Here is a 13,267-nt window from a genome sequence, read left to right as displayed (position 1 = left end):
TCCGGGACAGTGCTGGGCAAGGAGGGGAGGGGCCGGGTCCGGCCGCCGGCGGGAGGAGAGGAGGGGAGGAGCTGGCCGCCGGCGGGAGGAGAGGAGGCGGTGGATCCGGGGCGGCACGGGGCAAGGAGGGGAGGGGGCAGGGGCCGGCTGCCGGCAGGAGGAGAGGAGGGGAGGGGCCAGGGCCGGCTGCCGGCGGGAGGCAGTGAGAGGGAGCGGGGGCAGGGAGAGGAGGGCCGAGCAGGCGAGTCCGCGAGGGTGTTTGGGGGCGGCGGCCGGCGGGTTAGGGTTAGGACTTGTTTTTTTATTTATCCTATGCGTGCATATATTTTTTTTCTATGCATTTTTAAAGAACCGACAGAATAAATTGTATTTTTCTGTGAGTGCTGATTTTTCCGTGTGTGTATTGTCACGCATAGAAAAATCATACAATTATTCTGTGGGTTTTCGTATTTTTCTGTCGGGATATTTTGGAACCGACAGAATAATCGTAATTTTTCTGTGCGTACCGAAAAAAACGCACAGAAAAATTCGTCACCCACATAGCAATTCAAGTTTCCAATAGTGATATTATTATTGTATGTGTTGGTTGTTCAATCATTTCGTGGTTATAAGACACCGGGTGTATGCGATCATTCATGAGAAACACCAATGTATTTTCCCTGAAGAAATACTATAGTCCTTTTGGATCTCTGGAATTAAGTCCATTTCAAGCATCACAATTAAGCACATATTCATCAAGTTAGCATGGCCCCATGCAGAACATACTTGTGTGTTGCTAGTGGCCACATGGGGGGAAATACTTGTCTGCTGGCTGAACTGTTGTTGTAAATGAGTGAGCTGAAAGAACGTGTACAAGGTGCAGGGCAGAAATAAGAGTGTGTGGGTCCACGGAATCTACTTATATCTCTCATTCGTGAATTTAAGATAGACTGGTATCTACTGTAAAGTTTAGAAAATTCTAGAATGTTAAATTCTAAGCCAATAGCCTGCTTTGTAGAGTAGATTTTAATTTAGCCAAAAATAAAAAGATCCAGACGACCTGTAAGGTTAATTTGATAATCTTTCTTGGTGTGTGTCGTCTATGTCTGTATAATTTTTTTCTAACCTCAGCCGGTGGCGTGGCGTCCGGACTTTAGAGCACCGTCACCGGCAGGTGTGTGGGCACCCGTAGAGACGGGGGCGTCCCGACGAGGATCATAGCTTTGACGTGACGTCTCTCTCTCCGCTCCCCGTTTCCCCATCCCTCCACACCACCACCTCATCACGTCACGAGTCCATTTCACCTGGCCCGTCCTCGTCATTTTTCCCTTGAGAAAACGCACCTCGTCATTGCTGACTGTCTTCAACAACCACCATTCAAAATACAAGATCTATTTTTCCTTTAGATAACGTTACAGGTAAAAAATTCAATATCTATTTTTTTCTTCTCCAACCACAAGACCCAAAAGATAATCATTTCTGCAAATGGATCTTCAGGAGAGATGATACTCAAATTTAAATTATACCTCTCATAACATTCAAAATAAATCTTTCATATAGGTACTCTGTTGAAGGCTATAGCTATTATGTTGAAAACCTAAATGTTTGAATTCCGCCACGAGTCTTGCGTTTTAGACCGCCTCACGTGCGTAACCGGCAGCCTCACCATCCCCGAGCGTATTTTCGCATCAAAACCTGGCCCGAACAGGGACTGATGACCCCGTCGACCTCGACGATTGGATCCCCCGTCCAAGGTAAAAAAACCTGGCCGCCCCCAGACCCACCGATCGGTCAATTTCCCCAACCGCAGCCCGCAGGCGCGGCCCCACGCGGCCACGGCCACGCCGTCAGCGTCACTCGTTACTGCCGCACCGGCGTTTTTTTTTTTTTGACAACAACACCGGCGTTGGCGTCGGATCCCAAGCAAAGCAAAGCCTCTGGTTCGCACCGGGGAAAGTATACCGTCAGGGTGGGCTGCGAAAGGCAGGCGCTTTATTAGCGGAGCAAGGAATTGAATGTGCACGCCCGGGTTTTCGCTACGGGATTCCATACTATTTCCTCCTCCCTGCACGGTAGATTCGTCCCATCCTCTTGTCATCATTCGTTCTCTCTCGCGCTTTCCTTGCCTGCTCCCGTGCGGTGTCTCCGCAGCTCTTGCTTTGCTCTGGGCTTCGCCGGCGGCATGGACCCCGCTGGCGCGCCGTGGTGCGACCCTCGCCGTGGGTACGCCTACGCCTACGGCGCCGGATCGGCCGCGGAGGCGCCGGCGCTGAAGAGGCAACCTCCGCCGCCGCAGCAGCAGCTGCTGCCGCCTCGACAGGACGTTGCGGCCGTGGCGAGCGGCCGGGTGCTTAAGAGGAGCCATGGCGAGGTGGAGAGGTGGCAGCAGGCGCTGTACCTGCGCGCGGTGAGGCAGCGCGTCGCGGCGCAGTCGCAGGTCGCGCACCCGCCGATCGACATCGGGTCCGTGCTGGCGGGGGCCGCCACCGCGCGGACCTCGGGTTCCTCCAGGCCGCCTTCAACGGGCTTTGCCGGGCTCTCGCCGCAGCCGTCGTCGACGCTGTCGTCGCTCACCACCGCGTCGCACATGGAGACGCCGCCGTCGCATATGTTGCAGCGGCAGATGGTGGCTGCAACGTCCGCGCCTCCGCAGGCCGTGGCCAGGGTGCCGGCTGCGGGTCGCTCGGCGGCCAGAGAGCTGGTGTTGTTGCAGGAGCTGGAGAAGCACCTACTCGGCGACGACGACAACGACGACGGCGAGGCAGAGGCGACGGGGAGTGCATGTGGCTCCACGGTCACCAGCTCTGCGTGGGGGGACACGATACAGGAGCTCAATTCCATCACCGCCGCGCCTTTGACGTCTCTTCCCAACAACCACAACACCGCGTCTGCCGTGTCAATAAGGTCTCCGTCGAACTCCTCGTCGTCCGCGGCTTCGTCGGCAGCGTCCAGCTCGCCGCCGACCTCGACAGCCTCGTGGCGCCAGCTGCTGTCCGAGGCCGCCGCCGCCATCGCCGACGGCAACCACGCAGCGGCGGCCGCTCACCTCGCGGTCCTGAAGGTTGCCGCAAACCCGCGCGGGGACGCGGAACAGAGGCTGGTGGCCATGATGGCGGCCGCCCTGTCCTCCCGCATCGGACGACCGCCCGCGCCTCAACACCTCGCGGTCCTATGCGGCGCCGAGCAGCGTGCGGCATGCCAGCTCCTGCACGACGTCTCCCCCTGCTTCGGCCTCGCCCTCCACGGTGCCAACCTCGCCATCCTCGACGCCGTGGCCGACCAGCGCGTCATCCACCTGATCGACTTCGACGTTAGCGTCGCGCAGCATATCGCCCTCATCCAAGCCCTCTCCAGCCGCCGCGTGGCCGGCACATGTCTCAAGGTCACGGCCGTCGCCGACCCCACGTCGCCGTTCACGCCGGCTCTAGCGCAGGCGCTCCCGGCCACGGAGCAGCGGCTCAAGAGGCACGCCCAGCAGGCAGGGCTGGATTTCCGGTTCAAAACAGTCAGCTGCGTTGCTGGAGAGCTCGAGGCGTCGAGGCTCGGGTGCGAGCCAGGAGGGGATGCGCTGGTGGTGAACCTGGCGTTCGTTCTGTCGCGCGTCCCAGACGAGAGCGTGTCCCCGGAGAACCCGCGCGACGAGCTCCTCCGCGGCGTGCGCGCGCTGTGCCCGCGCGTGGTGACGCTCGTGGAGCAGGAGCTTAACGCCAACACGGCGCCTCTGGCGGCGCGGTTTGCCGATGCGTGCGCGCACTACGGCGCGGTGCTGGAGTCTCTGGACGCGACCCTGGCCCGCGACAGCGCGCAGAGGGCCCAGGCCGAGACGGCCCTGGCGAACAAGGCGGCCAACGCCATGGCGCGGGAGGGCCCCGACCGGGTGGAGCGGTGCGAGGTGTTCGGCAAGTGGCGCGCCCGGTTCGGCATGGCGGGGCTGCGGCCCGTGGCGATCGGGCAGGGCGTCGCCGACCGCGTCAGGGCACGGCTACGTCCGGGGTTCGACGTGAAGCTGGACAGCGGCCGGCTCGGGGTCGGCTGGATGGGGCGCGTGGTCACCGTCGCCTCCGCCTGGCGTTAGACGTAGCACGCTTGGTGATGGATGAGCTCATCATCTCCCGGTTACAGCATTGTTACCGCCACCGATCCATCAGAGTACCTCAGGAACATCCGTTGTGCATCCAAGAATGCCTAGTAGTTGTAATAATCTCTCTGAATTCTTTACGGCCACTGGTAGTTGAATATTGTAGCACTAGTAACTGTTTTTTCCATGGCCACTGGTAGTTGAATATTGTAGTAGTAATTGGTTGCACCATTCGTGGTTGCTATTGCTATCCGACCATCTCCTGTGGGCTCGATTTGGATGCGTGGCTACTTGCTGCCTTGCTGGTGTTGTTTTCTGCCCGCGCCTGTAGCGCGCCCGGCAACAGAGCCTAGCAATCGCGTCTCGTGCGCTCGCTTTCCTTCAACTTCAAGCGCTCTCACCTGCTTAAACCTAACTGTGATCTTAGGCAGCATAAAGTAGAATACTGGATAGCTTTGTTTCCTTGTAAACGTAAATATGTAGGTAACATCACTGCTGATGACGCTGATTGAATGGCATTTATCGCGTGTTACATCCTTTGCTGTCAACGCTGAGTTTCTGTACTGTACTAGCAGTTCAGGTGCTAAACCGGTGGCAAATATGTGTTGCAATGGGCCCAGCCCACTGCGACCGTGTCCCTTGACCTGTGGTTTCCTGACACGCAGGCCCATGGCATGGGCGCTTTCGGTGACAAGTCCCCTCATATCTTGTCGGACTATACGAATTTCTACCCCGGCGTGCTCAGACGTGAGTACGTGACCACTGACGAGCTCACCGGATCTCATATGTCTCTCTCTCTCTCTCTCTCTCTCTCTCCTATTTCGGTCAGTCTCATCAAGCCCTCAACGGTTCTCGTCGAGGCCAGCCGCTGCCCCCAGACAGGTCGTTAATCACAGGGGCTCAAGAGTCGATCTAACTCTAGTAGAGGCTCAAAAATAAACGTCTGGGATGGACGTATATCTTAAGCAAAACTTTCAGATCAGGAGACAAACATGTCCTATATACAAACATACACAATTCATAAACTAGGTAAAAAATTCAAATTTCCCATAACCACCATTAAAACTTCGTTCATGCATTGCATTTACTTTTGTCCGTCACACACAGATCATCGTCCTACATCGTAGAAGCTTAGGGGACGACATGAATATATTAGCAGAGTTCTACATGTCAGGAGGCTTTCCCATATTTAGCGCCACTTTCTTTTCTATTTCCACCTAGGGTGATACGGTGTGATGGACCGGACCTGCAGATCCACGACGAATGGTGGAATACCTGACCGGGAGATGGCGCTGCCCTGGTGCTTCTGGAAGCGTGTATGGTGACGAGGCCAGCAACTTGGTCGATTTTTATTTTCTCTTTGGAAAAAAAAGAGAGTTTCTTTTGCACCTCGCCGACGAGCCTCGGACAGCATCTTTTGCTTATGACGGGGTTGCTTACTCGCGTGTGTGGGCAGAGCACGCAACAGAACGCTCAGCTCCCGGTCTCGCGGTGAGGCTCGAAAACATGGTGGGAATATGCGCGGGGTGCGCAAGGGTGAACGTGGAAAACGCGGAACAGCACGCCGCTAGCTGACACGTTTTTTTTCCTCCGTGAGCGAATGTTCCTATTTTAAGAGCAAGGATATCTCGTCCGTCAGCGAATGTAGCGTGAGCGAGCGAGGCAGCAAAACGCATCTGCGACGTGCCGGAAATTCGTCAAGGAAAACGTTTTTCTAAAGGCCGCCTCAGGCTGCCTACTTCAGTGACCTAACCGACGGGAACAAGGAACACCTATGCTCTTTTCGTTTCTCCTCAAATTAAGAAAGGACACAGCCTAGATCCATTGGTTATCATAAGCCTTTGCACGAATGAATGCGGTGGATATCGGGATTTCAAATTAAATCGATCGTGTCGAATCTAAAATTCCGCGTCAGCGATGCAGCGCCGGAGCATGCATGATGTCTCAGCAAGGAACATGTGGACTTGCTCTGAGTGGTAGGCTGGTAGCCTAGCTGGTCGCTGTGTTGTGTCACGTGTGTCCCGTTTGTCATATTGAGCGAATTTGCTTGAACATGTACGTAAGATCAAGAGAACCGTATGTTAGGCGACAATCGTTTCTTTTTCTGCTGATCCGTTGATTGGTGGCGCAAGCATGGGCTCCCACCAGTTATGCACCGAGCAACGCGAAGACAAGAAAGTTGTCATCGTGAGCGGACTAACTGAGCCCCACATAAAAGTTTGATCACAGCAACAGCTCAGAAGTGAGACCTGAGCTGACCAACCTTGCTGTTGCACCAGTTCTCTGCTCCACTAGCACTGTCATGTATAAGCGTCGGTACCACACAGAGACGCGTGCGCTCGTCACAACGACACAACGGGTTACGGCATGGCGCTTCGGCTCTTCTTTGGACGCATGCATGCGCGCGCTCTCGCTGCGGGCACACGGCTGCAAAAAGGCTTCTAGGACCGAAAGTGTAATGTGCGATGGACGATTATATTTGCCTCGCCGCTAAGGCACATGCGTCTTTCACTAAAGAGAAGATGGACCCTGATATCTTAGGCAGGAACGCTTTCTCTCTTTGTTAGCACATATATCTTAGGCAGGACCGAACTTTTACTAGATTTAGTTTACTTTCTCTCTTTGTTACTACCTTAGCTTACTTTTTTGTTTAAATTAGTATAAGTTTTTTTTTTGCAACCAATTAGTAGAATATTTTGCCTAGCTAGAAATCTACTTGTTCTTTGTGTTTCAGTATTGAAACTTTGGAGTACTCATTTATCGGGTTCATAAACCCAGGGTCCCCGATGGGCCCACTTCTCAGCAAAAGCTCGGCCCAGTAGACGACATTACAACAACGTGAGACTCCTAGGCCGGGCCAGATATCTAACGATAGGTTGGAAGAGCGATCCAGTCTCCGACCGGAAGGCCTGGCCAAGGAGGGGACGACGCTCGCTTCCGACCCCGACCCGTTTTTCCGACCAGGAATGCGACGAACCTCAACTTACAGCTCTTCTCCGACCGACATAGTCGGAGCCGACCCGCTTTTCCGACCGGGAATGCGGCGAACCTCTGCTTACAGCTCTTCCCCGACCGACACAGTTGGAGCCGACTGAGAACAACCGACTAGGGACGCCCGCTCGGTGAGGACCCGGGAATCAGGCGGAGCAGATAAGGCAAGGCGATCAAGTCAACCGCAATACCGAGGACCGTACCCTGCACACCGGCAGGACAGTACTGCCAGGACATACCAGAAGGGTGTTTTACAACCTTTCAGGCATGTTAGGGCTCAAACAGTGTTGTAGGCACCGACATTTGCCTTACAGTGTTGTGGGCGCCATCATTTGCCATACCAGGCGAACACGGTAAAACCTGCCACAGGCGTCTGACATAAACAATATTGTGGGCGCCGACAAACTATCTTGTATCCGACAGCGTGGGTAACAAGACTAGGTAGCACACTCTCTTTCTCTCTCTCAAAACTTATAAGGCCATCCCCTTCATCTATAAAAGGGGATGCGCTCTCTTTTAACAAGGGACGGTCATTCCGACTCTCTCTCTACTAAGCTTTAGATATTCTGAGCACTTGAACAGCCCCACGGCTCTAGAACTCTAAAAGTTACACAGAGCATATGTTCCAATACTTAGCGCATGTAGGAACTCCCGTCACTCTTGGCCCTTCGGTCCAGAGCCCGACCGGACCTTTAATACCCCTTCTTATATCCACTCATTTGTAACCCCACAGCAAACTCCGAGCACCTGGGTTTAGGAATAAAGTCACCGACCGGCTGAAATTGGACGTAGGGCACGTTGCCTGAATCAGTATAAACTCTGTGTCATTGAGTGCTAGGCCACATCCGATCACAACGTACGACAAAACTACAAATATTTACTTGTTGGTCACTTTTCGCACAGACAGTTGGTGCCGTCCGTGGAGAGAACGCCGTGCGTTCACGCTTTTAGTCATCGGATGGCCCACCTTTTCACCATCTTTGGCATGACGGGCTCAAGCGATACGATTCGCTTCGGCTCGCTAGAGTTTCCCACGCTCCCACCTGTTGGGACGTGGGTTCCTCCCGTCTTCGAGCCATCCCAGACCTTCCTCTTAAGAAGCCTGGACTTCATCGTCGACTAGCTCAACGTGCTTCGCCCCTGCAAGGAGGCACTTGTCCCAGCGCCCGTTGGAGGAGGAGCGCTCTCCGTCGGCTCCGGGCCACCCGACGACCTCAACGACGAGGCACCCGCACTTCGCTTCAAGCCCAAGCTAGGCTCAAACCCAACTGTGAGTAACGTACATATTGTTCGTTACTCACTATTGAATACCTTCCGCCGATTCTCCGAAAGGGGCCCGTTGCCCCTGCTGCAACCACCGTGCGACCGGTTCCCCTATGGCCTCGCATCCCCCATGGACGGGTACGCACGGGGGCTCCGAAAGATGCTGACACCGCCCCCTCTCACATCCAAATTCATGGGGATGGCGGGCTACACTCCCGCCTCTTTCCACGACCTTGTGGATGATGAGGTTGAAAGCGATGGCTCTAGCATCGGCGATGTCGTGGCACCTAGCCACCCTCTGTCCTGGGAGTGCGCTATGGCGGACGCTCCAGCACAGTCGCCGGTGGTAGCAAAGTCTCTACAGACCCACACCCCTCTAGACCCTCGTGCGGAGGCCCTCGCTCATGCGCAAGAGCACGGCGAAGAGTTGCGATAAAGGCGGCAAAGCCAACTACCACCTACGCTGGCGCGCTCGGCGTAGCACGCTGCACCACACGTGCGTAACCTAGCGAGTGGCGCCTGGGGTCGGGACCATCAGGTCCAACGCAATATCATGGACGGAGGAAATGATCCCCCATAGTTCGCTCGGGCTGGCCAGAACATCGCCGCTGCTACGATGCTTCTATGCGGCCTTCCCGAGCCTATTGACCCCTAGGAGCAGGCGATCCACCGGAACCTTCGGGTGCTGGTGAAAACCGTCGCTGTTGAATAGGCAGAGAGCTCCATGTCGCGACACCGGCTCACAGCCTCTTTCCCTACGGGGGGAATGGGGGCGCACCAGTCGAATCCCTCCATCCGCTCACCACTATAGTCACCGAGCGTGGAGCAGGAGGCCGCAGCTACACCATGACCTGACCCGGTGCCCACTCCACACCAACCACCTGTGCGTGAATGGCTTGGCATGATGATGACGTCCATCAAGGGGCGGTGAGAGCAGGCAGCACGGGCCCCGGTCGTACCATCGAGGGGAGCGAGGAAACGCACCCCAGGCATGGTCGCCAACCAGACGATCGGAGTCCTAGCTCGGACGGCCCAAGACCATGGGACTTTGGCTATCACATCTAGAAAACGCCGTTCCCACATCACTTCCGTCCACCTACCAAAATCACCAAATACACCAGGGAAACGAATCCCGGTATATGGCTCGAAGACTTCCGGCTCGCCTGCTAAGCTAGAGGAGTGGATGATGACCACTTCATCATTCAATACCTCCCCATCTGCATGGGGGAGCATGTTCGAGCATGGCTCGAATTCCTCCCGCCTGACAGCATCCGCGACTGGGCGGATCTCAAGAGGATCTTCATCAAGAATTTTCAGGGGACATATGTCCATCCTGGGAATTTCTAGGACCTCAAGAGCTGCCAGTAGGAGCCTAACGAGTCCCTGCGGGATTACATCCATAGGTTCTCAAGACGATGCAACTCCCTTCCTAATGTCGTTGACACAGACGTCATCAACGCGTTCCTCTCTAGGATAACCTATGAGTCCTTGATCCATAAGCTTGGTTGTCTGAAGCCCCATACCACCCGCGACCTACTCGACGTCGCCACGAACCATGCCTCCGGTGAGGAGGCAGTCAGAGCGGTCTTTAGTGGAGGTTGGGACAAGGGCAAGGTCAACCACAAGGACCAAGACGAGGGCCCCTCCACGCAAAGGGGCAAAAAGAGCAAGAAGGATCGGCACCGACCGGCCAACTCCGCTTTGATCGCTGCGACCGATCGTGAGGGCAAGCAGCCCTAGTAGGGCCATCCCAACCACTTCGACAAGCTCATGGAGAGCCCATGCACCAACCACGCCTACCCTGTCAAGCACCTCTACAAGGACTGTGAACTTCTCAAGCGCTTTCTGTGATAGACCGGCGGACTGAAAGAAGGAAAGGGCAAGGAGGCCGCACCTAAGAAAGGAGGTGTGGTGGGCAAGGATGGGGATGGCTTTCCCAATCTTGAGGAATGCCTCATGATCTTCAAGGGATCCAATGCCATCTACTCCAAGCGCCAACACAAAGTGCGCTATAGAGAGGCATGCGTCGCCAAAACGGTCGTCCCCTCTTTCCTTAGCTGATTAGAATCTCCAATCACTTTTGATCAGAGGGACCATCCTTCCCACATCGCCAGATCGGGTCGCTACTCGCTCATCGTCAACCCCATTGTCCATAAGAAGAGCCTCACCAAGGTGCCGATGGACGAAGGCAGTGGTCTCAACATCCTGTACGTTGATACCCTTGGCGCCATGCGCATCCCCCGACTGGAGCTCCGCCTAGTGAGCTCTCCCTTGCACGGCATGATCCCAAGGACGCAGGCATACCCGCTCGAGCAGATCGACCTACCCATCATGTTTGGCGATCGAGCCAACTTCCGCTCGGAGGTCCTCACCTTCGAGGTAGTGGACTTCCTAGGGTCCTACCATGCCATTTTTAGGTGGCCATGCTATGCCAAGTTTATGGCGATCCCCAACTACACCTTCCTCAAGTTGAAGATGCCAGGACCGAACGGTGACATCACTGTGGGTAGCACCTTTTCGCATGCCTACACATGCAACCGCGAGCATTACGAGCTCGCCATTGCCATCATCAACTTAGCCGAGCTCCCTCAGCTCAAAAATTCATCGACTCCAGCAGTCCTGGACTGCAACAAGCCAACCTCCTCGACTACCTTCCACCAGCTTGAGGAAACTAAGGTGGTGAGGATCGACCCCAATGACCCAACCAAGACAGTGCGGATCGAGGTCAAGCTCCCGACCAAATAGGAATGCGAGCTCACCGACTTTCTATGCGCCAATCGCGATGTCTTCTCATGAAAACCTTCTGACATGCCAGGCATACCGTGGGAGGTCTTCGAGCACGCATTACACCTTGTTCTGGGCTCAAACCCCGCCAAGCAACGCCTGCATCGCTTTGACGATGAGAGGCGCAGGGCCATAGGCGAGGAGGTTGCCAAACTCCTGGCAGTCAAATTCATCAAGGATGTATACCACTCTGACTAGCTAGCCAATCCTGTTCTTGTTAGAAAGAAGGCTGGGAAATAGAGAATGTGCATTGATTATACTGGCCTCAACAAAGCATGTCCAAAGAACCATTTTTCTTTGCCACAAGTAGACCAGATAGTCGACTCCACCTCAGGATGCGAAATCCTCTCCTTTCTAGATGCCTACTTAGGCTATCACCAGATCGTGATGAAAGAGTTCGACCAGCTCGCAACTTCATTCATCGCCCCGTATGGTTCGTACTACTATGTAACCATGTCTTTCGGTCTGAAGAACGCTGGTGCCACATATAAATGGTGCATGCAGCAATGCTTCACCGACCAAATCGACCTGCTCAACCAACCTGATCAAGTTGAGCGGCCAAAACCAACAATCGCCGTCTATGTAGATGATATAGTGGTCAAAACGGCTCAAGCTTCCGACCTGATCGCAAACTTGGCAGCAACGTTCGCAAACCTCCGAAGGTTCAACATTAAATTGAATCCCAAAAAATGTGTTTTCAGGGTTCCAAAGGGGAAGCTGCTTGGATACATCATGTCCGAATGCAGCATCGAGGCCAACCCCGAAAAAATCACGGCCATCTCCAACATGGGCCCTATACGCAATGTCAAGGGTGTACAGAGGCTCATCGGCTGTTTGGCCACCCTAAGCCAATTCATCTCCTGGCTAGACGAGCGGGGGATGCCTCTCTACAAACTTCTCAAAAAGACAGATGCGTTTGTCTAGATTGAGGAGGCACAGTAGTCCTTGGAAAGCCTCAAAGCATCACTGATGTTGGCCCCAATCCTCATCGCTCCCGAACGGGGAGAACCCCTTCTCCTCTATATCACAGCAAGCAACCATGTGGTAAGCGCCACCCTAGTCATCAAAAGGGAGGAGCCGGGGCACCACCTAAAGGTCCAGCGACCCGTATACTTTGTCGGTGAGGTGCTCACCAATGCCAAGGTCCGGTACCCCCTAGGTGCAGAAACTTCTATACACCGTGCTAATGGCGACCCAAAAGCCCTGCACTACTTCACCGACCACGAAGTCATGGTTGTCACTTCATTCCTGCTGGGAGACATCGTCCGCAACCATGACGCCATGGGATGGATCTCCAAGTGGGCACTTGAGCTAATGGGCCACAACATCAGGTATATCCCCCGCACTACTATTAAGTCTCAGGCTCTCATAGACTTTGTTGTCGAATGGACGGAGGTCCAACTACCAACCCCAGACATCACCCATGAGTACTGAACGATGTACTTCAACGGGTCCATAATGGCACCTAGCTCGGGGGCTAGAGTAGTTCTGATCTCCTAGGATGGGAGCAGGCTCTGCTACGTGATTCACCTCCATTTTTTGGCCTCAAACAACACCACAGAATACGAGGCCCTCATCAACGGACTGCGCATCGCCATTGAGCTCGGCACTATGCGGCTAAATGTTTGTGATGACTCGGAGTTGGTCATCGACCAGGTCATGAAGGAGTCCTCTTGTAAAAGCCCCCTCATGGTAGCATACTGCTAGGAGGTGCGTAATCTCGAGGACAAATTCTAGGGGATCGAACTACATCATGTCCCCCGAAAGGACAACGATGCCGCCGATTTTCTCACAAAATTGGCTGCCAGGCAGGTTCTATCCCTAGATGGGGTCTTCATTAATGACCTTCATGAACCGTCTGCCCACATCCTAGAAGGTCTAATCCAGACATACTCCGATGCCAATCTAGCACTCGGGGGCTCCAACCTTGGTGGCTCCATGACGATGTCGCCTGTCAACATCGCCGTGGTAGCACTCGATCAAGCCGACTAGAGAGCACCGCTACTCGCCTACCTCCTCGAGGAGATTCTCCCACCAGAAAGGACTGAAGCACGACGAAATGCTTGATGCGCCAAGATGTTCATCACATTCAGTAATGAACTTTACAAGTGAAGTCCATCGGGAGTTCTCATGAAATGTGTCCCCATCGACCAAGGGAAATAGCTCCTCCTC

General features: G+C 54.6%; 1 protein-coding gene across 1 annotated transcript; it reads left to right on the top strand.

Moving 5' to 3' along the window:
* The first annotated feature begins 1,997 nt into the window (after window positions 1-1,997).
* LOC136464146 (scarecrow-like protein 8) lies at window positions 1,998-4,307 on the top strand. Its single transcript, XM_066463106.1, has one exon. The coding sequence runs from the start codon at window positions 2,162-2,164 to the stop codon at window positions 4,052-4,054; it is 1,893 nt and encodes a 630-aa protein (XP_066319203.1). The 5' UTR covers window positions 1,998-2,161; the 3' UTR covers window positions 4,055-4,307.
* The last annotated feature ends 8,960 nt before the right edge of the window (window positions 4,308-13,267 follow it).

Source organism: Miscanthus floridulus, chromosome 7 (genome assembly GCF_019320115.1).
Source record: "Miscanthus floridulus cultivar M001 chromosome 7, ASM1932011v1, whole genome shotgun sequence".
Classification (NCBI taxonomy): domain Eukaryota; kingdom Viridiplantae; phylum Streptophyta; class Magnoliopsida; order Poales; family Poaceae; genus Miscanthus; species Miscanthus floridulus.
Note: the sequence above shows the minus strand (reverse complement) of the source record. Positions and strands in the feature narration are given on the sequence as shown.

What these genes read in the sequence shown, in the direction of transcription:
- LOC136464146 (XM_066463106.1), top strand. Translation starts at nt 2,162, where the DNA reads ATGGACCCCGCTGGCGCGCCGTGGTGCGACCCTCGCCGTGGGTACGCC.